The following is a 27,383-nucleotide window of genomic DNA, read 5'->3' as shown; positions in this document are numbered from 1 at the left end:
GGATATTGTGAGCCTAGTCAAAAAGAAAAAGGAAGCATTTGTAAGGGCTGGAAGGCTAGGAACAGATGAAGCACTTGAGGAATACAAAGACAGTAGGAAGGAACTTAAGCAAGGAGTTAGGAGGGCTAAAAGGGGTCATGAAAAGTCATTGGCAAACAGGATTAAGGAAAATCCCAAGGCTTTTTATACATATATAAAGAGCAAGAGGGTAACCAGGGAAAGTGTTGGCCCACTCAAGGATAGAGATGGGAATCTATGTGTGGAACCAGAGGAAATGGGCGAGGTACTAAATGAGTACTTAGCATCAGTATTCACCGAAGAGAAGGACTGGGTGTTGGGTGTCTTGCAAAGCATTAAGGTAGATAAGTCCCCAGGGCCTGATGGGATCTACCCTAGAATACTGAGGGAAGCAAAGGAGGAAATTGCTGGAGCCTTGACAGAAATCTTTGCATCCTCATTGACTACAGGTGAGGTCCCAGAGGACTGGAGAATAGCCAATGTTGTTCCTTTGTTTAAGAAGGGTGGTAAGGATAATCCAAAAAATTATAAGCCGGTGAGCCTTACGTCAGTGGTAGGGAAACTATTAGAGAGGGTTATTCGGGACAGGATTTACTCCCATTTGGAAACAAACGAACTTATTGGTGAGAGACAGCATGGTTTTGTGAAGGGGAGGTCGTGTCTCACTAATTTGATTGAGTTTTTTGAGGAAGTGGCGAAGATGATTGATGAAGGAAGGGCAGTGGATGTTGTCTATATGGACTTCAGTAAAGCCTTTGACAAGGTCCCTCATGGCAGACTGGTACAAAAGGTGAAGTCACATGGGATCAGAGGTGAGCTGGCAAGATGGATACAGAACTGGCACGGTCATTGAAGACAGAGGGTAACAGTGGATGGGTGTTTTTCTGAATGGAGGGATGTGACTAGTGGTGTTCCGCAGGGATCAGTGCTGGGACCTTTGCTGTTTGTAGTATATATAAATGATTTGGAGGAAAATGTAGCTGGTCTGATTAGTAAGTTTGCGGACGACACAAAGGTTGGTGGAGTTGCAGATAATGATGAGGATTGTCAGAGGATACAGCAGGATATAGATCGGTTGGAGACCTGGGCGGAGAAATGGCAGATGGAGTTTAATCCAGACAAATGTGAGGTAATGCATTTTGGAAGGTCTAATGCAGGTGGGAAGTATACAGGAAATGGCAGAACCCTTAGGAGTATTGACAGGCAGAGAGATCTGGGCGTACAGGTCCACAGGTCACTGAAAGTGGCAATGCAGGTGGATAAGGTAGTCAAGAAGGCATACGGCATGCTTGCCTTCATCGGTCGGGACATAGAGTATAAAAATTGGCAAGTCATGTTGCAGCTGTACAGAACCTTAGTTAGGCCACACTTAGAATTCTTTTTCTTTTCTTTCTTTTGGGCCTCCTTATCTCGAGAGACAATGGATACGCGCCTGGAGGTGGTCAGTGGTTTGTGAAGCAGCGCCTGGAGTGGCTATAAAGGCCAATTCTAGAGTGACAGGCTCTTCCACAGGTGCTGCAGAGAAATTTGTTTGTCGGGGCTGTTGCACAGTTGGCTGTCCCCTTGCGCCTCTGTCTTTTTTCCTGCCGACTACTATGTCTCTTCGACTCGCCACATTTTAGCCCTGTCTTTATGGCTGCCCGCCAGCTCTGGCGAACGCTGGCAACTGACTCCCACGCCTTGTGATCAATGTCACAGGATTTCATGTCGCGTTTGCAGATGTCTTTAAAACGGAGACGTGGACGGCCGGTGGCTCTGATACCAGTGGCGAGCTCGCTGTACAATGTGTCTTTGGGGATCCTGCCATCTTCCATGCGGCTCACATGGCCAAGCCATGTGAGCCACACTTAGAATATTGCGTGCAATTCTGGTCACCACACTACTAGAAGGACGTGGAGGTTTTTGAGAGGGTACAGAGGAGGTATACCTGGATGTTGCCTGGTCTGGAGGGCATTAGCTATGAGGAGAGGTTGGAAAAACTCGGATTGTTTTCACTGGAACGACGGAGGTGGAGGGGCGACATGATCGAGGTTTACAAAGTTATGAGTGGCATGGACAGAGTGGATAGTCTGAAGCTTTTTCCCAGGGTGGAAGAGTCAGTTACTAGGGGATATAGGTTTAAGGTGCGAGGGGCAAAGTTTAGAGGGGATGTGCGAGGCAAGTTTTTTACACAGAGGGTGGTGAGTGCCTGGAGCTTGCTGCCAAGGGGAGGTGGTGGAAGCAGATACGATAGCGACGTTTAAGAGACATCTTGACAAATACATGAATAGGATGGGAATAGAGGGATATGGGCCCCGGAAGTGCAGAAGGTTTTAGTTTAAGCAGGCATCAAGATCTGCGCAGGCTTGGAGGGCCGAATGGCCTGTTTCCTGTGCTGTACTGTTCTTTGTTCTTTGATTGCACAATGTTCAGCACCATTCACGACTCTTCAGATACTGAAGCAGCCCATGTCCAGATGCGGCAAGACCATGACAACATCCAGGCCTGGGCTGATAAATGGCAAGTAACATTTGCGCCACGCAAGTGCCAGGCAATGACCATCTTAAATAAGTGAGAATCTAACCATCTCCCCTTGATGTTCAATGGCATTGCCATCGCTGAATCCCCCACTATAAACATGGGTTACTATTGACCAAAAGCTGAACGGGACCAGCCACATAAATGCTGTGGCTACAAGAGCAGGTCAGAGGCTGGGAATTCTGCAGCGAGTAACTCACCTCCTGTCTCCCCAAAGCCTGTCCACCATCTACATGGCGCATGTCTGCACAAGTTCAAAATCACCTCCTTGCTTTTGTACTCTATGCCCCTATTAATGAAGCCCAGGATGCTGTACGCTTTATTAACTGCTCTCTCAACTTGTCCTGCTACCTTCAATGACTTATGCACATATGCACTCAGGTCCCTCTGTTCCTGCAACCCCTTTACTTTTATTTTCTATTTTTTTGCTGGAACTGTATAAAGCACTAGTTAGGCCGCAGCTGGTGTACTGTGTGCAGTTCTGGTCACTGCACTCCAGGAAGGATTTACTTGTACTTCTGTCAATATAGGACACTGTATTCGCTGCTCACAATGCGGCCTCCTCTGCATTGGGAAGATCAAACGCAGACTGGGTGACCGCTTTGCGGAACACCTTTGCTCAGTCTGAAAACATGACCCGAGCTTCCTGTCGCTTGCCATTTCAACACCCACCCTCCTGCTCTCATGCCCACGTATCTGTCCTGGGATTGCTGCAGTGTTCCAGCGAACATCAACACAAGCTTGAGGAACAGCACCTCATTTACCGAATAGGTACACTACAGCCTACAGGACTGAACATTGAGTTCAATAATTTCAGAGCATGACTGCCGCACCCCCCCCCCCCCCCCCACCACACTTTTTTTTGTTTTACTTTGTATTTTTTATTTGTATTTCATTTTATTTTAGCTTGTTTCATCATTATGCTTTTTTAAAGCATCTGCCCGCCCACTTTTTTCTTTTTTTTCATGTTTTTGCTTTCATTTTTCTGTAATTTAACTGTCTGCACTAATGCCACTATTTCACCACACCAATAACACACTTTGTCCTTACCTTTGCCCCATGACCTCCTTGTCAGTTATTCTCTGTGACCCTCTGTCCTATCAACACCTTCCCGTTTGTTCTCTTTTGCCCCACCCCACTTTATTTGCTTAAAACCTATTACATTTCTAACCTTTGCCAATTCTGATGAAAGGTCACTGACCTGAAATGTTAACTTTTCTTCTCGCTCCACAGATGCTGCCAGACCTGCTGAGTATTTCCAGCACTTTTTTGGTTTAATTTCAGATTTACAGCATCTGCAGTATTTTGCTTTTACATTATTATAGGAAAGTGTGATTGTACTTGAGAGGATACAGAAGAGATTTACCAGGATCTCCAGATCCTTCGTCCCCTTTACTTCCCTCTGACGCCACCCCTTCTGATCTGACCCCTTGCCGTGTATTCACTATACCCTCTGACCTTCCCTTCTCTGACGCAGAACGTTCTGTACTCAGAAAAGGACTCCGTTTTATCCCCTTAGCCCCCACCTCAATGAATTTCGTACATGGCGTTGAGCTCTTCTTCGGTCACCTTTGCCTCCGTGCTCACTTCTTTGACCAGGAGTTCTCCCCCTGACCAGCAGACCCATTCACCCGTCTCCAGTATTCTCCCTCTACCTGGACACCTCCCGCTGGCCTCTTACCCGCTCTTGATCTTTTCATTGAAAACTGTTGGCAAGACATCGGCCGTCTCAATTTCTCTGCTCCCTCACTCACTGTAACCTGTCCCCCTCTAAACTTGCCGCACTCCGTTCTCTCAGGTCTAACCCCGACATCGCCATCAAACCTGTAGACAAGGGTGGTGCTGTTGTTGTCTGGCGTACCGACCTCCACCTTGCAGAGGCTCAGTGCTAACTCTCAGACAATTCTTCTTACTTGCCCCTGGACCATGACCCCACCACCGAACATCAAGCTGCTGTCCACAGGACTGTCACTGACCTCATCTCCTCTGGAGACCTTCCCTCTATAGTTTCCAACCTCATAGTCCCACAACCCTGGACAGCCCACTTCTACCTTCTTCCCAAAATCCACAAACAGGACTGTCCCAGCAGACCCATTGTTTCAGCCTGTTCCTGCCCCACTGAACTTATTTCTTCCTATCGTGACTCTATCTTTTCTCCACTGGTCCAGCCTCTTCCCACCCACATCAGTGACTCTTCTGACACCCTAGGTCACTTTGACAATTTCCAGGTTCCTGGCCCTAACCGCCTCCTCTTCACTTTGGACGTCCAATCTCTCTACACCTCCATCCCCCACCAGGACGGTTTGAGGGCTCTCCGCTTCTTCCTTGAACAGACACCCAACCAGTCCTCATCCACCACCACCCTCCTCCGCCTGGCTGAACTGGTTGCTATGGGTACCCGCATGGGTCCTAGTTAGAAACATAGAACAGTACAGCACAGTACAGACCCTTCGGCCCACGATGTTGTGCCGACCCTTTAACCTACTCTAAGGTCAAACTACCTACATACCCTTGATTCTACTATCATCCATGTACCTATCCAAGAGTCGCTTAAATATCCCTGATGTATCTGCTTCTAGTACCACTGCTGGCAGTGCATTCCACGCACCCACCACTCTCTGTGTAAAGAACCTACCTCTGACATCTCCCCTAAACCTTCCTCCAATCACCTTAAAATTATGCCCCCTGGTGATAGCCCTTTACACCCTGGGAAAAAAGTCTCTGGCTATCCACTCTATCTATGCCTCTCATCATCTTGTACCCCTCTATCAAGTCACCTCTCATCCTTCTTCGCTCCAATGAGAAAAGCCCTAGCTCCCTCAACCTTTCTTTGTAGGACATGCCCTCCAGTCCAGGCAGCATCCTGGTAAATCTCCTCTGCACCCTCTCTAAAGCTTCCACATCCTTCCTATAATGAGGCGACCAGAACTGAACACAATATTCCAAGTGTGGTCTAACCAGGGCTTTATAGAGCTGCAGCATAACCTCGCGGCTCTTAAACTCAATCCCCCTGTTAATGAAAGCCAACACCCCATACGCCTTCTTAACAACCCTATCAACTTGGGTGGCAACTTTGAGGGATCTATGGACGTGGACCCCAAGATCCCTCTGTTCCTCCACACTACCAAGAATCCTGTCTTTAAGCCTGTATTCTGCATTCAAATTCGACCTTCCAAAATGAATCACTTCACACTTTTCCAGGTTGAACTCCTGTAATGCCTGTCATTTTGTGGGATATAGAACATAGAACATAGAAAATACAGCACAGAACAGGCCCTTCGGCCCACGATGTTGTGCCGATCCTTTGTCCTCTGTCAAGGACAATTTAATCTATACCCCATCATTCTCCTTTATCCATATACCTATCTAAAAGCCGTTTGAAAGTCCCTAAAGTTTCTGACTCAACAACTTCCCCAGGCAAGGCATTCCATGCCCCGACCACTCTCTGGGTAAAGAACCTTCCCCTGACATCCCCCTTATATCTCCCACCCTTCACCTTAAATTTATGACCCCTTGTAACGCTTTGCTCCACCCGGGGAAAAAGTTTCTGACTGTCTACCCTATCTATTCCCCTGATCATCTTATAAACCTCTATCATGTCACCCCTCATCCTTCTCCGTTCTAATGAGAAGAGGCCTAGAATGTTCAGCCTTTCCTCGTAAGACTTATTCTGCATTCCAGGCAACATCCTGGTAAATCTCCTCTGCACCCTCTCCAAGGCTTCCACATCCTTCCTAAAATGAGGCGACCAGAACTGCACACAGTACTCCAAATGAGGCCTTACCAAGGTCCTGTACAGCTGCATCATCACCTCACGGCTCTTAAATTCAATCCCTCTGCTAATGAACGCTAACACCCCATATGCCTTCTTCACAGCCCTATCCACTTGAGTTGCAACTTTCAACGATCTATGCACATAGACCCCAAGGTCTCTCTGCTCCTCCACATGCCCAAGAACCCTACCGTTAACCCAGTATTTTGCATTCGTGTTTGTCCTTCCAAAATGGACGACCTCACACTTTTCAGGGTTAAACTCCATCTGCCACTTTTCAGCCCAGCACTGCAACCTATCCAAGTCCCTTTGCAGACGACAATAGCCCTCCTCGGCATCCACAACTCCACCAACCTTTGTATCATCTGCAAATTTACTGACCCACCCTTCGACTTCCTCATCCAAGTCGTTAATAAAAATCACAAACAGGAGAGGACCCAGAACTGATCCCTGTGGCACGCCACTGGTAACTGGGCTCCAGGCTGAGTATTTACCATCTAAGACCACTCTCTGCCTTCTATCAGTTAGCCAATTCTTAATCCAACTGGCCACATTCCCCACTATCCCATGCCTCCTGACTTTCTCCATAAGTCTACCATGGGGGACCTTATCAAATGCCTTACTAAAATCCATGTACACCACATCCACTGGTTTACCCTCATCCACTTGCTTGGTCACCTGCTCAAAGAATTCAATCAGGCTTGTGAAGCAAGACCTACCCCTCACAAAACCGTGCTGACTGTCCCGAATCAAGCAGTGTCTTTCCAGATGCTCAGAAATCCTATCCCTCAGCACCTTTTCCATCAACTTGCCTACCACCGAAGTAAGACTAACTGGCCTGTAATTCCCAGGGTTGTTCCTATTCCCTTTCTTGAACAGGGGCACAACATTTGCCACCCTCCAATCACCTGGTACCACCCCCGTCAACAGAGAAGATGAAAAGATCATTGCCAGCGGCTCTGCAATTTCATCCCTTGCTTCCCATAACATCCTTGGATATACCCCGTCAGGCCCGGGAGACTTGTCTATCTTCAAGTTATTCAAAAACCCCAACACATCTTCCCTCCTAACGAGCACTTCCTCGAGCTTACCAGTCTGTTTCACACCGTCCTCTTCAGTAATACACCCCTTCTCATTCGTAAATACCGAAGAGAAGTACTCATTCAAAACCTCACTTATCTCTTCCGGCTCAACACACAGTCTCCCGCTATTGTCCTTGACCGGACCTACGGTCCCCCTAGTCATCCTCATATTTCTGACATACGCGTAAAAGGCCTTGGGGTTTTCTTTTATCCTACCCGCCAAGCATTTTTCATGCCCTCTCTTAGCTCTCCTAATCCCTTTCTTCAGATCCTTCCTGGCCATCTTGTATCCCTCCAGAGCTATGCCTGTGCCCTTTTTCCTCAACCTTATATACGCATCCTTCTTCTTCCTAGCAAGACTCTCAACCTCTCTTGTCAACCACGGTTCCCTCACATGACCATCCCTTCCCTGTCTGACAGGGACATGCTTATCAATGGCCCCTACTATCTGCTCCTTGAAAAAGTTCCACATTTCGACCGTGCCCTTCCCTGCCAGCATATGCTCCCAACTTATGCTCCTCAGTTCCTGCCTGACAGCATCATATCTACCCTTCCCCCAATTGTAAACCTTGCCCTGTTGCACATACCTATCCCTCTCCATTACCACAGTGAATGCTACAGAATTGTGATCACTATCTCCAAAGTGCTCGCCCACCAACAGCTCTATCACTTGCCCTGGTTCATTACCTAGTACCAAATCCAATATTGCCTCCCCTCTGGTCGGGCAGTCTACATACTGAGTCAGAAAAGCTTCCTGGACATACTGCACAAACACTACCCCATCCAAACTATTCGATCTAAAGAGTTGCCAATCAATATTTGGGAAGTTGAAATCCCCCATAATTACTACCCTGTGACTTCTGCTCCTTTCCAAAATCTGTTTCCCAATCTGCTCTTCCACCTCCCTGCTGCTATTGGGGGGCCGATAGAAAACTCCCATCAAGGTGACTGCTCCTTTCCTGTTCCTGACCTCAACCCACAGTGCCTCAGTCGGCAGATCCTCCTCGAAAATTCTTTCAGCAGTTGTTACACTATTTCTAACTAACAATGCCACCCCCCCACCTCTTTTACCACCATTCCTAATCTTATGAAAACATCTATAACCAGGTACCTCCAAGAACCATTCCTCCCCCTCACCTATCCACGTTTCAGTGATGGCCACAACATCGTAGTCCCAAGTGCCCATCCACGCCTTCAATTCACTCACCTTATTCCTGATGCTTCTTGCGTTGAAGTATACGCACTTTAACCCTTCTCCGTGCCCATCTGTCCTCCGCGACAGTGCTACCTTCCCCAATACCTCACTACACTCTTTGTCTTTCTGAGTGGACCCACTGGTCCCTGGACTACAAGTCCGGTTCCCATCCCCCTCCCAAACTAGTTTAAACCCTCCCGAACAGTACTAGCAAACCTCCCTCCCAGGATATTGGTGCCCCTCTGGTTCAGATGCAGCCCGTCCTGTTTGAACAGGTCCCATCTTCCCCAGAATGCAGTCCAATTATCCAAGAACTGGAAGCCCTCCCTCCTACACCATTCCTGCAGCCACGTGTTCAGCTGTGCTCTCTCCCTATTCCTAGCCTCACTATCACGTGGCGCCGGCAACAAACCAGAGATAACAACTCTGTCCGTCCGAGCTTTCAGCTTCCAGCCTAACTCCCTAAACTCACTTCTAACATCTGTGCCACCCTTCCTTCCTACGTCGTTGGTGCCAATGTGCACCACGACCTCTGGCTGCTCCCCCTCCCCTTTAAGGATCCTGAAGACGCGATCACAAACATCACGGGTCCTGGCACCAGGGAGGCAACAAACCATCCGTGCGTCTCGCTTGCGCCCACAGAACCGCCTGTCGGTACTCCTCACCATCGAGTCCCCGATGACTAGTGCTCTCCCGTTCTCCCTCCTTCCCTTCTGAGCCACAGTGCAGGACCCCGTGCCAGAGGCCCGTTCACTGCAGCCTGCCCCCGATAGGCCGTCCCCCCCAACAGTATCTAAAACTGTATACTTGTTGTTGAGGGGAACGACCACAGGAGATCCCTGCACTGACCTCTTCCCACCTCTAACTGTTACCCAGCTGCCTTTGTTTTGTGGAGTAACGACATCCCTGTAGCTTCTATCTATCACCCCCTCAGCTTCCCGAATGATCCTCAGTTCATCCAGCTCCAGCTCCAGTTCCCTAACACGGTCTGATAGGAGCTGGAGACGGATGCACTTCCAGCAGGTGAAGTCGGCAGGGTCACCGGAGGTTCCCCTCACCTCGAACATACTGCAGGAGGAGCACTGCACTCCCCTGGCTGCCATTTCTTTTACTCAATTACCCCTTAATTAAGTACAAATATAGATATTAACAAAAACAGTGAAATAGCTTACCTGTTCAGTCCTTCTTGGTTAGAGGAGGAGGGTAAAAAGGGTCTTATTATTAGGTTAGAGGAGTAGGATGGGTGGGAGACACTACATGTGTAGTGTCTCGGGTTAACTCTGCTCCGCACCTTTAAAGAAAATACCTACCCAGGAGTCCTTGCTGCCGTCCAGCTTCCGGTTCCTCCCGCGCCAAAAGTAACTTGAACACAAGGAAAACAGTAAGTACAACTTTTAAAACACAGCTCCTGGTGCCTTCACTTACCCACCGAAGAGTCGCTACCTTCTCCTGCTGCTCCGCCGGGAATATGTCGAACATTCCTTGTTCCAGTCCTACTCAGGCCCTCTCCCCAACTCTTTTTCCGGTACATTGATGACTGTATCGGTGCCGTTTCCTGCTCCCGCCCCAAACTAGAAAACTTTATAAACTTTGCTTCTAATTTCCACCTTTCTCTCACCTTCACATGGTCTATCTCTGACACTTCCCTTCTCTTCCTTGACTTCTCTGTCTCCATCTCTGGGGATAGGCTGTCTACTAATATTCATTATAAGCCCACTGACTCCGACAGCGACCTCGACTACACTTCACACCCTGCCTCCTGTAAGGACTCCATTCCATTCTCCCAGTTTCTCCGTCTCCAGCGCATCTGCTCTGATGATGCTACCTTCCAAGACAGTGCTTCTGATATGTCGTCCTTTTTCCTCAACCGAGGATTCCTCCCCACTCTGGTTGACAGGGCCCTCAACCGTGTCTGGCCCATTTACCGCACCTCTACCCTCACCCCTTCCCCTCCCTCCCAGAACCGCAACAGCTCAAGTATCATCCTCCGCCATTTCCGCCACATCCATCGTGATGCCACTACCAAAAGCATCTTCCCCTCCCTTCCCCTGTCAGCATTCCGAAGGGGTCGTTTCCTCCGTGACACCCTCGTCCACTCCTCTATTACCCCCCACCACCTCGTCCCCTTCCCATGGCACCTTCCCCTGCAATCACAGAAGGTGTAATACCTGCCCATTTACCTCCTCACTATCCAAGGTGCCAAACACTCCTTTCAGGTGAAGCAGGAATTTACTTGTACTTCTTTCAATTTAGTATACTGTATTGGCTGCTCACAGTGTGGTCTCCCCTACATTGGGGAGACCAAACGCAGACTGGGTGACCGCTTTGCAGAACATCTCCGCTCAGTCCGCAAGCAGGACCCTGAGCTTCCGGTTGCTTGCCATTTCAACACTCCCCCCTGCTCTCATGCTCACATCTCTGTCCTGGGATTGCTGCAGTGTTCCAGTGAACATCAACGCAAGCTCGAGGAACAGCATCTCATTTACCGATTAGGCACACTACAGCCTGCCGGACTGAACATTGAGTTCAATAATTTCAGAGCATGACGGGCCCCCCTTTTTATTTTTGTTTTTAGTTATTTTTTCTTTTATATTTGTTTATTTTATTTCAGTTTGTTTATTTTGTTTCTACTGTGCCTATCCACTGTTTTTTTTAATGTTTGTGCTTGGAGCCAGGGCTGTTCATTTTACAGTCAATTAACACCCTCTCTGCACTAACGCTTTGTCTTTCACCTCACCATTGACATACCGTTTGCCTTTGTCCCATGACTTTCTGGTCAGTTATTCTCTGTGACCCTGTCCTCTCAACACCTCTTTTGTTATTTGTTATCTCTTGCCTGACCCCTGCTTTACTTGCTTAAAACCTTTTATATTTCTCATATTTGCCAGTTCTGAAGAAAGGTCACTGACCTGAAACGTTAACTCTGCTTCTCTCTCCACAGATGCTGCCAGACCTGCTGAGTATTTCCAGCATTTCTTGTTTTTATTTCAGATTTACAGCATCTGCAGTATTTTGCTTTTATTTTAATTTGTTGCCTGGACTGGAGATTTTAGTTATGAGGAAAGATTGAATAGGCTGGGGTTGTTTTCTTTAGAACAGATCAGGCTGAGAGGAAACCTAATTGGAGTGTATAAAATTATGCGGGGTCTCGATAGAGTGGATAGGAAGGCCCAATTTCTCTTGGTTGACGGGGCATAGATTTAGCATAGGAGGTTTAGAGGGGATTCGAGGAGAAATCTTTTTCGCTGAGAGTGGTAGAGATCTGGAACTCTCTGTCTGAAAGACTGCGAGAGTCAGAAACCCTCATAACATTTAAAAAGTGCGTAGATATGCCACGAACCAAGAACTGGTAAGTGGGATTAGGCTGGACGGCTGCTTGTCAGCCGGCACAGACATGAAGGCTGAATGGCCGCCTTCTGTGCTGTAAATTTCTCTGATTCTATGATTATTGCATAGCACTTGTGTGGCGTGAATGTTACTTGCCACTTATCCTCTCAAGTCTGAATGTTGTTCAGGTCTTGCTGCATGTGAGCATGGACTGCTTCAGTATCTGAGGAGTTGCAGATGGTATTGAACGCTATGCAATCGTCAGTGAGCATTCCCACTTCTGACTTTATTGATGAAACAGCTGTGAATGGTTGGGGTTAGGACACTATTTTGAGCAACTCCTGCAGTGATGTCCTGGGGCTTAGATGTTTGGCCTCCATCAATTCCAACCATCTTCCTTTGCGCTTGGTACAACTCCAACCAGCGAGCATTTTGCCTCTGATTCCCATTGACTTTAGTTTTATCGGGGCTCCTTGATGCCGTGCTCGGGCAAATGCTACCTTAATATCAAGGGCAGTCACTCTCACCTCACCTCTTGAGTTCAGCTCTTTTGCTTCTGTTTGAACCAAGGCTGTAATGACGTCAAAGCACTGTCAATGACACCTTCCATTAGTGTGCTGATGATTGAGAGTAAACTGATGGGGTGGTAATTGGCTGGATTGGATTTGTCTTGCTTTTTGTTTATAGGACATACCGGGGCAATTTTCCACATTGTTGGGTAGATGCCAGTTTTTTAGCTGTACTGGAGAGACTGAAAAGGCTAGGGTTGTTTTCAGTAGAGCAGAGAAGGCTGAGGGGGGACATGATTGAGGTAAACAAAATTATGAGGGACATTGATGGGTGAGATAGGAAGAAACTTTTTCCCTTAGCGGAGGGATCAATAACCAGGGGGCATAGATTTAAGGTACGGGGCAGGAGGTTTAGAGGGGAACATAGAACATAGAACATTACAGCGCAGTACAGGCCCTTCGGCCCTCGTTGTTGCACCGACCTGTGAAACCATCTGACCTACACTATTCCATTTTCATCCATATGTCTATCCAATGACCACTTAAATGCCCTTAAAGTTGGCGAGTCTACTACTGTTGCAGGCAGGGCGTTCCACGCCCCTACTACTCTCTGAGTAAAGAAACTACCTCTCACATCTGTCCTATATCTTTCACCCCTCAACTTAAAGCTATGTCCCCTCGTGTTTGCCATCACCATCTGAGGAAAAAGACTCTCACTATCCACCCTATCTAACCCTCTGATTATCTTATATGTCTCTATTAAGTCACCTCTCCTCCTCCTTCTCTCTAACGAAAACAACCTCAAGTCCCTCAGCCTTTCCTCGTAAGACCTTCCCTCCATACCAGGCAACATCCTAGTAAATCTCCTCTGCACCCTTTCCAAAGCTTCCACATCCTTCCTATAATGCGGTGACCAGAACTGCACGCAATACTCCAGGTGCGGCCGCACCAGAGTTTTGTACAGCTGCAGCATGACCTCGTGGCTCTGAAACACGATCCCCCTACTAATAAAAGCTAACACACCATATGTCTTCTTAACAGCTCTATTAACCTGGGTGGCAACTTTCAGGGATTTATGTACCTGGACACCAAGATCTCTCTGCTCATCTACACTACCAAGTATCTTCCCATTAGCCCAGTACTCTGCATTCCTGTTACTCCTTCCAAAGTGAATCACCTCACACTTTTCTGCATTAAACTCCATTTGCCATCTCTCAGCCCAGCTCTGCAGCCTATCCATGTCCCTCTGTAACCTACAACATCCTTCGGCACTATCCACAACTCCACCGACCTTCGTGTCGTCCGCAAATTTACTAACCCACCCTTCTACACCCTCATCCAGGTCATTTATAAAAATGACAAACAGCAGTGGCCCCAAAACAGATCCTTGCGGTACACCACTAGTAACTAAACTCCAGGATGAACATTTGCCATCAACCACCACCCTCTGTCTTCTTTCAGCTAGCCAATTTCTGATCCAAAGCACTAAATCACCTTCAATCCCATACTTCCGTATTTTCTGCAATAGCCTACCGTGGGTAACCTTATCAAACGCCTTACTGAAATCCATATACACCACATCCACGGCTTTACCCTCATCCACCTGTTTGGTCACCTTCTCAAAAAACTCAATAAGGTTTGTGAGGCACGACCTACCCTTCACAAAACCGTGCTGACTATCGCTAATGAACTTATTCTTTTCAAGATGATTATAAATCCTATCTCTTATAACCTTTTCCAACATTTTACCCACAACCAAAGTAAGGCTCACAGGTCTATAATTACCAGGGCTGTCTCTACTCCCCTTCTTGAACAAGGGGACAACATTTGCTATCCTCCAGTCTTCCGGCACTATTCCTGTCGACAATGACGACATAAAGATCAAGGTCAACGGCTCTGCAATCTCCTCCCTGGCTTCCCAGAGAATCCTAGGATAAATCCCATCTGGCCCAGGGGACTTATCTATTTTCACACTTTCCAAAATTGCTAACACCTCCTCCTTGTGAACCTCAATCCCATCTAGCCTAGTAGTCTGTATCTCAGTATTCTCCTCGACAACATTTGAGATGGGATTTGAGGAAAATAATTTTTCACCCAGAGGGTGGTTGGAATCTGGAACGCACTGCCTGAAGAGGTGGCAGAGGCAGGAACCCTCACAAGATTTAAGAAGTATTTAGATGAGCACTTGAAACACCATAGCATACAAGGCTACGGGCCAAGTGCTGGAAAATGGGATTAGAATAGTTAGGTGCTTGATGGCCAGCACAGACACGATGGGCCTGTTTCTGTGCTGTATAACTGACTCTGTGACTCAGGGCATGGCTAGTTCTGCAGCACAAGTCACCAGACCTACAGCTGGGATGTTGTCAGGGCCCATTTCCACATGCTGTATCCAGTGCCTTCAGCTGTTTCTCCGTCAATTAATTTATAAAAATTCTGGAATTGAAAGCTAGTCTCAGTAATGGTGCCATGAAACTATCATTGGTTGGTGTAAAAACCTATCTGGTTGACTAATGTGCTTTGGAATTCTCTGCCCCAGAGGGCTGTGGAGGGTCAGTCATTAAGTATGTTCAAGACAGAGATTGATACATTTCTACATATTAAAAACATAATTGATTACGGGGGTAGTGCAGGAAAATAGTGTTGAAATAGAATATCAGCTATGATCTCAGTGAATGGCAGAGTGGGCTTGAAGGGCTGAATGGCCTACTCCTGCTCCTATTTCTTTTGTTCCAAATCTGCCGTCCTTACCCAGTCTGGCCTACATGTGACTCCAGACCAACAGCAATGTGGTTGATTCTTAACTACCCTCTGAAATTGCCTCGCTAGCCACTCAGTTGTCAAGGGCAGTTAGGGATGGGAAACAAATGCTGCTCTTGCCAGCCTTCCCGCATCCCATGAAAGAATTTTACAACAAATCACATTGCATGAATTGAATTGGCTGACGACTGACATCTGTGATGATGGGGACTTGAGGAGGAGGCTGAGATGGATCATCCACTCAGCACTTATGGCTGAAGGTTTCAGATGCTTCAGCTTGTCTTTTGCACTGATGTACTTGACTCCCCATCATTGAGCATGGGCATGTTTGTGGAGCCGCCTCCTCCAGTTAGTTGTTTAATTGTCCACACTATTCACGACTGGATGTGGCGGAACAGCATTGCTTAGATCTGATCTGTTGGTTGCGGGATCACTTTGTTCTGTTCATCACATGCTGCTTCTGCTGTTTAGCATCCATGTAGGGCTTAGATGAGTCACAGCATCATTTACAGCACAGGAGGAGGACATTTGGCCCATCGAGTCCATGCCAGTTCTCCGAGCAATCCAGTTGATCCCATTTTCCCACTCTATCCCCATAGCCCTGCAAATTTATTTCCTTCAGTTGTCTATCCAATTTCCTTTTGAAATCATTGATTGTCTCTGTCTCCATCACCCTTATAGGCAGCGGGTTCCATGTTATTTCCACTCGCTGTGTATACAAGTTATTCCTTACAATCCCCCTACTTCTCTTGCCCAAAATCTTCAATCTGTGTTCCCTAGTCCTTGTACCATCAGCTGATGGGAACAGTTTTTCTTAATCTATCTTACCATGTCATGTACCCATCTGGCTGTCCAAGCCAGATCAGAGTCTCAGGATCTCTGACTTCCCATGCTTGGACTCCTATCAGCTTGTAAACAGTCCAGTGACAAGCAAGAAAAGCATAGTGGCCTTAGCGTCATAGAGTTATACAACACAGAAACAGGCCCTTCAACCCATCATGTCCATGCCAGCTATCAAACACTTATCTATTCTAATCCCATTTTCCAGCACTTGGTCTGTAGCCTTGTATGCTATGTTGTTTCACGTGCTTATCTAAATGCTTCTTAAATATTGTGAGGGTTCCTGCCTCTACCACCCCTTCCAACTATCCTCTGGGTGAAAAGGGTTTTCCTCAAATCCCCTCTAAACCTCCTGCCCCTTACCTTAAATCTTTACCCCCTGGTTATTGACCCCTCCAGCTGTGGCCTAACTAGCGTTTTATACAGCTCCATCATAACCTCCCTGCTCTTATACTCTGTGCCTCAGCTAATAAAGGCAAGTATCCCATATGTCTTCCTAATCACCTTATCTACCTGTGCTGCTGCCTTCAGTGATCTATGGACAAGTACACCAAGCTCCCTCTGACCCTCTGTACTTCCTCAGGTCCTACCATCCATTGTATATTCCCTTGCCTTGTTAGTCCTCCCAAAATGCATCACCTCACACTTCTCAGGATTAAATTCCATTTGCCACTGCTCTGCCCATCTTACCAGCCCATCTATATCGTCCTGTAATCTAAGGCTTTCCTCCTCACTATTTACGACACCACCAATTTCCGTGTCATCTGCGAACTTACTGATCATACCTCCAATATTCACATCTAAATCATTAATGTACACTACAAAAAGCAAGGGTTCCAGCACCGATCCCTGCGGTACACCACTGGTCACAGGCTTCCACTCGCAAAAACAACCCTCGACCATCACCCTCTGCCTCTTGCCGCTAAGCCAATTTTGGCACCCAGCTATTTTTGCCTTGGCTCTACCTACATCTGGGCCCTTGGGATTCTGGTAAGTTGATAATCTTTTAGTTCTCATGCAGAAACCTGGTTGATGTTTACCTTTTTTACCATGAAGGCCCAAATCACATTTTCTCATCAAGTCACCTCTCAGCAGCCTTTACCCAGGGCATCTTACAAGGAGGCATAAAAAAAATGTTCACTATAAAATTTCGATAAATAATGAAATTGAAGAAGTGTACAGTTAGTCAAAGTATTGAAGTTAGTTTTCATTAAATCGCAAATTACCCCGATGTCACTTTTCCCAGGATTCTTACAGGTGCCTGTCTTCCGCAGGACCACTGTTGTTTGTGATATACATTAATGATTTGGAGGAAAGTATAGGTGGACTGATTAGCAAGTTTGCAGACGACACTAAGATTGGTGGAGCAGCAGATAGTGAAGGGGACTGTCAGAGAATACAGCAGAATATAGATAGATTGGAGAGTTGGGCAGAGAAATGGCAGATGGAGTTCAATCAGGGCAAATGCGAGGTGATCCAATTCAAGAGTGAATTATACAGTAAATGGAAAAGTCCTGGGGAAAATTGATGTCCAGAGAGATTTGGGTGTTCAGGTCCACTGTTCCCTGAAGGTGGCAACGCAGGTAAATAGAGTGGTCAAGAAGGCATACGGCATGCTTTCCTTCATCGGACGGGGCATTGAGTACAAGAGTTGGCAGGTCATGTTACAGTTGTATAGGACTTTGGTTCGGCCACATTTGGAATACTGCGTACAGTTCTGGTCGCCACATTATCAAAAGGATGTGGATGCTTTGGAGAGGGTGCAGAGGAGGTTCACCAGGATGTTGCCTGGTATGGAGGGCGCTAGCTATGAAGAGAGGTTGAGCAGATTAGGATTATTTTCATTAGAAAGATGGAGGTTGAGGGGGGACCTGATTGAGGTGTACAAAATCATGAGAGGTATAGACAGGGTGGATAGCAAGAGGCTTTTTCCCAGAGTGGGGTTTTCAATTACTAGAGGACATGAGTTCAAAGTGAAAGGGGAAAAGTTTAGGGGGGATATGCATGGAAAGTTCTTTACGCAGAGGGTGGTGGGCACTTGGAACGCATTGCCAGCGGAGGTGGTAGATGCGGGCACGATGGAGTCTTTTAAGATGTATCTAGGCAGATACATGAATGGGCAGGAAGAAAAGAGATACAGAACCTTAGAAAATAGGCGACATGTTTAGAGAGAGGATCTGGATCGGCGCAGGCTTGGTGGGCCGAAGGGCCTGTTCCTGTGCTGTAATTATCTTTGTTCTTTGTTCTTTGCATGCCTCTGCCTGTCCTAGAGCTCCTGCAAGGTGCTACACCAATGGCTGCAGCATGATTAGTGGAAGGCTTCTGACTTTCAGTTGGACAAATGATAGTCTTGCAGAACAACCTCTAACAGCTCTGGGCCTTGAATGCATGGCTTCAGACTGCACCAGCTCAGCATGGATGGCAGCAGTCTGGGCTGGTTGGCATACAGGCAACAGCAAAGGCACTGGCAAAGTGGCAGTGGTAGGAGGACGAATGCCAATTCAGCAAACATTTCAGTGTGCATACCTATCTGCCTTCTCCTTTAGGCTGTTCTATCAAAGACCTCACCTAAGTCCTCTGCAGCAGAACCTGACTTTGTCCTCTGCCCCAGCTGCAGTCACTTATACCTGGTGTTTCATCACATGCAGATCTGGCCTCTAAACTCATAGAGTCATTTATGGCATAGAAAGAGGCCATTCAGCCCATCGGGTCCATGCCAACTCTCCATGGAACAATCCAATACGTATCTACAGTGTTAGTATCTGAGTTGGTGAGGGTAAATAATGATATTTCTACTGTGTCCACTGTCTTTCTGCTCTTTCACTTGTTGCTCTTCTACCATTGCCTGGACAATTTACAGTTCTTGGGCATCTGAGGGGTGCATCGCACAAGGGTAAGGTTGTGGGTAGAAGAGAAAGCAAGAGATGCATCCTTAGAACATCTGCAGCTTGTAAATCAAAAACGATTGTGGGACGAGGGGGTAATGGGATGAGAGAAGGATGATTCGGTATTTGGATAGTGTCATCTTTGACTTCAGCCTTGCCGCTGGCCACGGCCTCAGCAATGACCGCTGCAATGATGGCAACCGCAGTCTCCTCCTTCAAGGGTAAGGTTAGGTCTTGCTACCTCTGGTAAAATGCTACCATTATTGAGTGTTCCCCTTGTCAGAACCACTTCTAGAATGTCTTCTAGCACCTGCTCTATCCACAATGCACCTCCCATTTAAGAGCTGCAGGTGGCTTTAAGTACTACAGGCTAGCTTCAACTCTTGCTAGCCTCTCAATTTTGTGGTCTTGCTCAGGCATGCAACCACTCAACAATGCGCTTAGCACTGGCTGCATGCCACAAACATTGGAAATACCACAAAGTTTGCATGCAGCTTGCATTGGAAGCAATGGATAACCTGCATTGTGATGCCCACACTTGTTTGATGCTGTCCTATTTTACAGCTATTAGTTTCATATCTTTTTCATAGATCAGTTTCATCTTCCCACTTTATCAGCATTCCATCCTTCCCTTCTTCCTCCAGAATTGTATCAAAATATTTGTTGAATTGCTTTATATTCTTCAGTTGCCTTCCCTGGCCTCATTGAACAGATGGTATCTTTGGAGCAGACATTTCGGGTTTGCAAATCAGTTAAGCCCCACTTCTACCATCTGATATGACTGAAGTGTTAAATTAAATAGGGGCAGAGTACTTCCCTCACAGTTCTCAACACATCTGTACCCACTACCATATTAACATGTGCCTGCAGCAGCATTGAGGGTGCCCATGTCATGGACAGGTGAGCTATTTACTACGGTGTCTGTCAGCAGGCACCTTAGGGACCAGCAATAAATAAAACAGCACTTCAAGAAACTGCAACTCATTAAATTACATCTTGATTTCCTCTTTCAGTACAAGAGTGCATTTAACAGTAAAAGAAAAGTGATCAGTCGATTGGCTAATGCTGCTAATTATGTGGATTTGGTAAGTATGAGAACAAATTGTGATATTTATCCGATCAGTTACAGCAATAATTTTCACTCTACTTCGTCATCAGAAGGTGCAGTTGGCTGGATCTGTGGGTCAGCAAGACAGGGGTTCCGAAGAAGGGTCACTGACCCGAAACGTTAACTCTGCTTCTCTTTCCACAGATGCTGCCAGACCTGCTGAGTGAATCCAGCATTTCTTGTTTTTGTTTCAGGGGTTTATGAGATGGGTAAGCGGTGCAGTGAGACAGGTTTTTTTTAGATGGGTTAACAGTGGACTGAGACCAGTGAGCTTGCTGCATTACTTGCATAAGCCTTTTGGAATTTCAGTTGAACATCACTGACATATTCCATCTCCCTGTAGTTCTACAGACCGCTATATATTCGAATTGCTCTGATTGGTGTTGAAGTGTGGACAACAGACCAGATAGTGGTGAATGAGAATGCGCTGGGCACCATGAAACGTTTCCTCAACTGGAGGAAAACAAACCTTCTACCAAGGCTACACAATGACAATGCTCAGCTCATAATGTAAGTTGCTCTACATTTTTCAAAAAAAGACGTTTGTTTCAGGGTACAGGCCCGAATCTTAATGCATGCTGTGTTGAGAGCTGTTATTCCCTCTACAAAATAGCTTAAATTTTAGATGTTCACAGTTTTATTAAGCATACAATTTTAGTAATTAAACATACAGTTTACAGCTTCATTTACTGGAGGATAGCTAATGTTGTGCCTTTATTTAAGAAGGGCAGCAGGGATAAGCCAGGGAACTGCAGGCCGGTGAGCCATACATCAGTGGTGAGAAAGTTATTGGAAAAGATTCTGAGAGACAGGATTTATATGCATTTGGAAAGGCAAGGTCTGATTAGGGATTGTCAGCATGGCTTTGTGCGTGGTAAGTCACGTCTCACGAATTTGATTGAGTTTTTTGAGGAGGTGGCCAAGAGGATTGACGAGGGCAGGGCCGTGACATTGTCCACATGGACTTTAGCAAGACCTTTGACAAGGTCCCGCATGGTAGGCTGGTCCGGAAGGTTCGAACACATGGGATCCAGGGTGAGCTAGCCAATTGAATACAAAATTGGCTTGGTGATAGGAGGCAGAGGGAGGGTTGTTTTTCAGATTGGAGGCCGGTGACCAGTGGTGTGCCACAGGGATCGGTGCTGGGCCCTCTGTTGTTTGTCATATATATTAATGACTTGGATGTGAATGTAGGGGGCATGATTAATAAATTTGCAGATGACACCAAAATTGGTGGTATAGTGGACAGTGAAGAAGGTTGTCTAAGTTTACAACAGGATATAGATCAACTGGGAAAGTGGGCAAGGGATTGGCTAATGGAATTTAATGCAGACAAGTGTGAAGTGATGCATTTTGGGAAGTTAAACCAGGGCAGGACATATACAGTGAATGGCAGGGCCCTGGGGAGTGTTGTTGAGCAGAGAGACCTTGGGGTGCAAGTCCATAGTTCCCTGAAAGTGGCAACACAGGTAGACAGGGGGTGAAGAAGGCATATGGCATGTTTGTCTTCATCGGCCGAGGCATTGAGTACAAGAGTTGGGACGTCATGTTACAGTTGTACATAACGTTGGTTAGGCTGCATTTGGAGTACTGTGTGCAGTTCTGGTCGCCGCACTACAGGAAAGATGTGATTAAGCTAGAGAGGGTGCAGAAAAGATTCACAAGGATGTTGCCAGGTTTGGAGGGCTTGAGTTATAAAGAGAGATTGGATAGGCTGGGTCTGTTTTCCCTGGAGCGAAGGAGGCTGAGAGGGGACATGATAGAGGTATATAAAATTCTGAGAGGCATAGATAGGGTAGATAGCCAGAGTCTGTTTCCCATGGTAGGGGTGACTAAAACTAGAGGGCATAGCTTTAAGGTGAGAGGGAGGAGGTTTAAAGGGGATCAAAGGGGTAAATCTTTCACACAAAGAATAGTGGGTATCTGGAATGAGCTGTCTGAGGAGATGGTGGAGGCAGGAACAGTAGCGACATTTAAGAGGCATCTGGACAGGTACTTGAATGAGCAAGGGATAGAGGGATATGGAATTAATGCAGGCAGGTGGGATTAGTATAGATAGGCATTATGGTTAGCATGGACGCGGTGGGCCGAAGGGCCTGTTTCTATGCTGTATGACTCTACGACTCTAAAATCCAATCCATGTTACACCTTTGACCCCGGTATACTTGGCTGATAAGACCTTTCAAAGTATTTGTTCGAACTATTTTATAAAAGCAAAATATCGCGGATGCTGGAAATCTGAAATAACAAAGTGCTGGAAATACTCAGCAGGTCTGGCAGCATCTGTGGAGAGAGAAGCAGAGTTAACGTTTCAGGGCTATGACCTTTCATCAGAACTTTTGTATACTTTATTTTCAACCTCTGTGTGATAATTTATATGTTACATAGATTACATTGTTATCCTTCAATGCTGATTTGATTGTCTTATCCTTACAGAATGCCGATCTGTAACCCTCGCTTTCTTGATTCACATTCTCTAACTTTCCACCTCTAGTCTTTCACAGGCAGGCTTTGAGGCCTTCTTAACAAAGGGTGTTTTTCTACAATTTCTGAGTCTATAATAACTTCACTTATATTAAATTAATTTTCCTTAGACGGGTACAACTTCCCAGCTGTTTTATCATTTACCATTCGCAATTTCCTGCTTCTGACCCGAAACGTTAACTCTGCTTCTCTTTCCACAGATGCTGCCAGACCTGCTGAGTGATTCCAGCATTTCTTGTTTTTGTTTCAGATTTCCAGCATCCGCAGTATTTTGCTTTTATTTTAGTACCATATACAAGAAGCACTCCAGCAGCTCCCCAGGCTTCCTTCGACAGCACTTTCCAATCCCTCGACCTCTACCACCTAGAAGGACAAGGACAGCAGACGCATGGAACACCACCATCTGCAAGTTCCCCTCAAAGTCACACATCATCCTGACTTGGAACTATATCACCATTCCTTCACTGTCGCTGAGTCAAAACCTGGAAGTCCCTGACAGCACTGTGGGTGTTCCTACACAAGATGGACAGCAGCAGTTCAACAAGGTGGCTCGCCACCACCTTCTCAAGGGCAATTGGCGATGGGCAACAGATACTGGGTCAGAGACATGGTTGCAAGGTGATCAAGGCTGAGACCTAAATATTTAAGGTAGTTGACATTTTGGAAGGACAGGAAGTTTGGAAAAGGTGGTGAGGTAGTTCTATTAATTAAGGATGAATAATTAGTGAGAGATAACCTTGGTTCAGAAGATCAAGATGCAGAATCAGTTACAAAAAATAAAATAGCAAAAGTAAGAAGTCTCTTGTGGGTGTAGTTTTGTTTTAATTCAGTTATGAGATGTGGGTGTCACTGGCTTGGCCAGCATTGATAAGGTAAGCTTTTTATTTAGGAAGTTTTGTCCGTTGGATTGCTAACCTAACAAGTTTTGACTTTTTGTTTTTTTTTGGTTTTTCAGTAGATTTGTTGGGAATTTGGAATAGTGGGAATGGAGGTTAAGGCAGTTGTATGTTCCTCCTGCAGAATGTGGGAGGTAAGGGTCGCCAAGAGTGTCCCTGCTGACTGCATCTGTGGGAAGTGCACCCAACTCCAGCTCCTCGAGAACCGCGTTAGGGAACTGGAGCTGGAGCTGGATGAACTTCGGATCATTCGGGAGGCGGAGGAGGTTATTGAGAGGAGTTATGGGGAGGTAGTCACACCTCAGGTAAAAGAAGTAGGTAGATGGGTTACCGTCAGGGGAAGAAGAGGGAACCAGCAGGCAGTGCAGGGATCCCCTGTGGCCGTTTCCCTCAACAACAGGTATACCGTTTTGGATACTGTTGCGGGGGACGACTTACCAGGGGTAAGCAATGGGGTACAGATATCTGGCACAGAGTCTGTTCCTGTTGCTCAGAAGGGAAGGGGGAAGAGGAGCAGAACATTAGTCATTGGGGACTCCATAGTTAGGGGAACAGATAGGAGGTTCTGTGGGAACGAGAGAGACTCACGGTTGGTATGTTGCCTCCCAGGTGCCAGGGTTCGTGATGTCTCGGATCGTGTTTTTGGGATCCTTAATGGGGAGGGGGAGCAGCCCCAAGTCGTGGTCCACATAGGCACCAACGACATAGGTAGGAAGAGAGATGGGGATTTAAGACAGAAATTTAGGGAGCTAGGGTGGAAGCTTAGAGCGAGAACAAACAGAGTTGTTATCTCTGGGTTGTTGCCCGTGCCACGTGATAGCGAAGCGAGGAATAGGGAGAGAGAGGAGTTGAACACGTGGCTGCAGGGATGGTGCAGGAGGGAGGGTTTTGGTTTCCTGGATAATTGGGGCTCTTTCTGGGGTAGGTGGGACCTCTACAAACAGGATGGTCTTCACCTGAACCAGAGGGGTACCAATATCCTGGGGGGGAGGTTTGCTAGTGCTCTTCGGGGGGGTTTAAACTAATTCAGCAGGGGAATGGGAACCTAAATTGTAGTTCCAGTGTACAGGATGTTGAGAGTAGTGAGGTCAGGGATATGGTTACAAGGACGCAAGAGGGCACTGGCAAGCTAGAACCTGGTTTAAAGTGTGTCTATTTCAACGCCAGGAGCATCCAGAATAAGGTGGGTGAGCTTGCAGCATGGGTTGGTACCTGGGATCTTGATGTAGTGGCCATTTCGGAGACATGGGTAGAGCAGGGACAGGAATGGATGTTGCAGATTCCGGGATTTAGATGTTTCAGTAAGAACAGAGAAGATGGTAAAAGAGGGGGGGGTGTGGCATTGTTAATCAAGGAGAGTATTACAGCGACAGAAAGGACGTTTGAGGACTCGTCTACTGAGGTAGTATGGGCTGAGGTTAGAAACAGGAGAGGTGAGGTTACCCTGTTGGGAGTCTTTTATAGACCTCCGAATAGTTCCAGAGATGTAGAGGAAAGGATAGCGAAGATGATTCTCGACAGGGGTGAGAGTAACAGGGTAGTTGTTATGGGGGACTTTAACTTTCCAAATATCGACTGGAAATACCAAAGTTCGAGTACTTTAGATGGGTCAGTTTTTGTCCAGTGTGTGCAGGAGGGTTTTCTGACACAGTATGTAGACAGGCCAACCAGGGGCGATGCCACATTGGATTTGGTACTGGGAAATGAACCCGGCCAGGTGTTAGATTTAGATGTAGGTGAGCACTTTGGTGACAGTGATCACAATACGGTTAGGTTTACCTTAGCGATGGGCAGGGACAGGTATATACCGCAGGGCAAGAATTATAACTGGGGGAAAGGAAATTATGATGCGATTAGGCAAGATTTAGGATGCGTAGGATGGGGAAGGAAACTGCAGGGGATGGGAACAATCGAAATGTGGAGCTTATTCAAGGAGCAGCTACTGCGTGTCCTTGATAAGTATGTACCTGTCAGGCAGGGAGGAAGTTGTCGTGCGAGGGAGCCGTGGTTTACTAAAGAAGTTGAAGCGCTTGTCAAGAGGAAGAAGAAGGCTTATGTTAGGATGAGACGTGAAGGCTCAGTTAGGGCGCTTGAGAGCTACAAGCTAGCCAGGAAGGATCTAAAGGGAGAGCTAAGAAGAGCAAGGAGAGGACACGAGAAGTCATTGGTGGATCGGATCAGGGAAAACCCTAAGGCTTTCTATAGGTATATCAGGAATAAAAGAATGACTAGAGTTAGATTAGGGCCAATCAAGGATAGTAGTGGGAAGTTGTGTGTGGAATCAGAGGAGATAGGGGAAGTGTTAAATGAATATTTTGCGTCAGTATTTACAGTAGAGAAAGAAAATGTTGTTGAGAATACTGAGATTCAGGCTACGAGGCTAGATGGGATTGAGGTTCACAAGGAGGAGGTGTTAGCAATTTTGGAAAGAGTGAAAATAGATAAGTCCCCTGGGCCAGATGGGATTTATCCTAGGATTCTCTGGGAAGCTAGGGAGGAGATTGCAGAGCCTTTGTCCTTGATCTTTATGTCGTCATTGTCGACAGGAATAGTGCTGGAAGACTGGAGGATAGCAAATGTTGTCCCCTTGTTCAAGAAGGGGAGTAGAGAAGCCCTGGTAATTATAGACCTGTGAGCCTTACTTCGGTTGTGGGTAAAATGTTGGAAAAGGTTATAAGAGACAGGATTTATAATCATCTTGAAAAGAATAAGTACATTAGAGATAGTCAGCACGGTTTTGTGACGGGTAGGTCGTGCCTCACAAACCTTATTGAGTTTTTTGAGAAGGTGACCAAACAGGTGGATGAGGGTAAAGCAGTGGATGTGGTGTCTATGGATTTCAGTAAGGCGTTTGATAAGGTTCCCCACGGTAGGCTATTGCAGAAAATATGGAAGTATGGGGTTGAAGGTGATTTAGAACTTTGGATCAGAAATTGGCTAGCTGAAAGAAGACAGAGGGTGGTGGTTGATGGTAAATGTTCATCCTGGAGTTTAGTTACTAGTGGTGTACCGCAAGGATTTGTTTTGGGGCCACTGCTGTTTGTCATTTTTATAAATGACCTGGAAGAGGGTGTAGAAGGGTGGGTTAGTAAATTTGCAGATGACACTAAGGTCGGTGGAGTTGTGGATAGTGCCGAAGGATGTTGTAGGTTACAGAGGGATGTGGATAGGCTGCAGAGCTGGGCTGAGAGATGGCAAATGGAGTTTAATGCGGAAAAGTGTGAGGTGATTCACTTTGGAAGGAGTAACAGGAATGCAGAGTACTGGGCTAATGGGAAGATTCTTGGTAGTGTAGATGAACAGAGAGATCTTGGTGTCCAGGTGCATAAATCCCTGAAGGTTGCTAACCAGGTTAATAGGGCTGTTAAGAAGGCATATGGTGTGTTAGCTTTTATTAGTAGGGGGGTCGAGTTTCGGAGCCACGAGGTCATGCTGCAGCTGTACAAAACTCTGGTGAGACCGCACCTGGAGTATTGCGTGCAGTTCTGGTCACCGCATTACAGGAAGGATGTGGAAGCTATGGAAAGGGTGCAGAGGAGATTTACTAGGATGTTGCCTGGTATGGAGGAAGGTCTTACGAGGAAAGGCTGAGGGACTTGAGGTTGATTTCATTGGAGAGAAGGAGGAGGAGAGGTGACTTAATAGAGACATATAAGATAATCAGAGGGTTAGATAGGGTGGATAGTGAGCGTCTTTTTCCTCGGATGGTGATGGCAAACACGAGGGGACATAGCTTCAAGTTGAGGGGTGATAGATATAGGACAGATGTGAGAGGTAGTTTCTTTACTCAGAGAGTAGTAAGGGCGTGGAACGCCCTGCCTGCAGCAGTAGTGGATTCGCCAACTTTAAGGGCATTTAAGTGGACATTGGATAGACACATGGATGAAAATGGAATAGTGTAGGTCAGATGGTTTCACAGGTCGGCGCAACATCGAGGGCCGAAGGGCCTGTACTGCGCTGTAATGTTCTAATTCTAATTCTAATTATTGC

General features: G+C 46.6%; 1 protein-coding gene across 1 annotated transcript in view; it reads left to right on the top strand.

Annotated features, from left to right (window-relative positions):
- Positions 1-27,383, top strand: part of LOC137377633 (disintegrin and metalloproteinase domain-containing protein 12-like) — a 136,816-nt gene that overhangs the window by 104,606 nt on the left and 4,827 nt on the right. Inside the window, exons 7-8 of the mRNA XM_068047495.1 lie at positions 19,919-19,990; positions 20,357-20,523. Of these exons, the coding sequence (XP_067903596.1) occupies positions 19,919-19,990; positions 20,357-20,523 (239 nt within the window). The remainder of the gene's footprint in view (positions 1-19,918; positions 19,991-20,356; positions 20,524-27,383) is intronic.

The sequence above is a fragment of the Heterodontus francisci genome, chromosome 1 (genome assembly GCF_036365525.1).
Source record: "Heterodontus francisci isolate sHetFra1 chromosome 1, sHetFra1.hap1, whole genome shotgun sequence".
Taxonomy (NCBI): Eukaryota; Metazoa; Chordata; class Chondrichthyes; order Heterodontiformes; family Heterodontidae; genus Heterodontus; species Heterodontus francisci.
The sequence above is the reverse complement of the archived record's forward strand: the minus strand, read 5'-3'. Positions and strand labels throughout refer to the sequence as shown.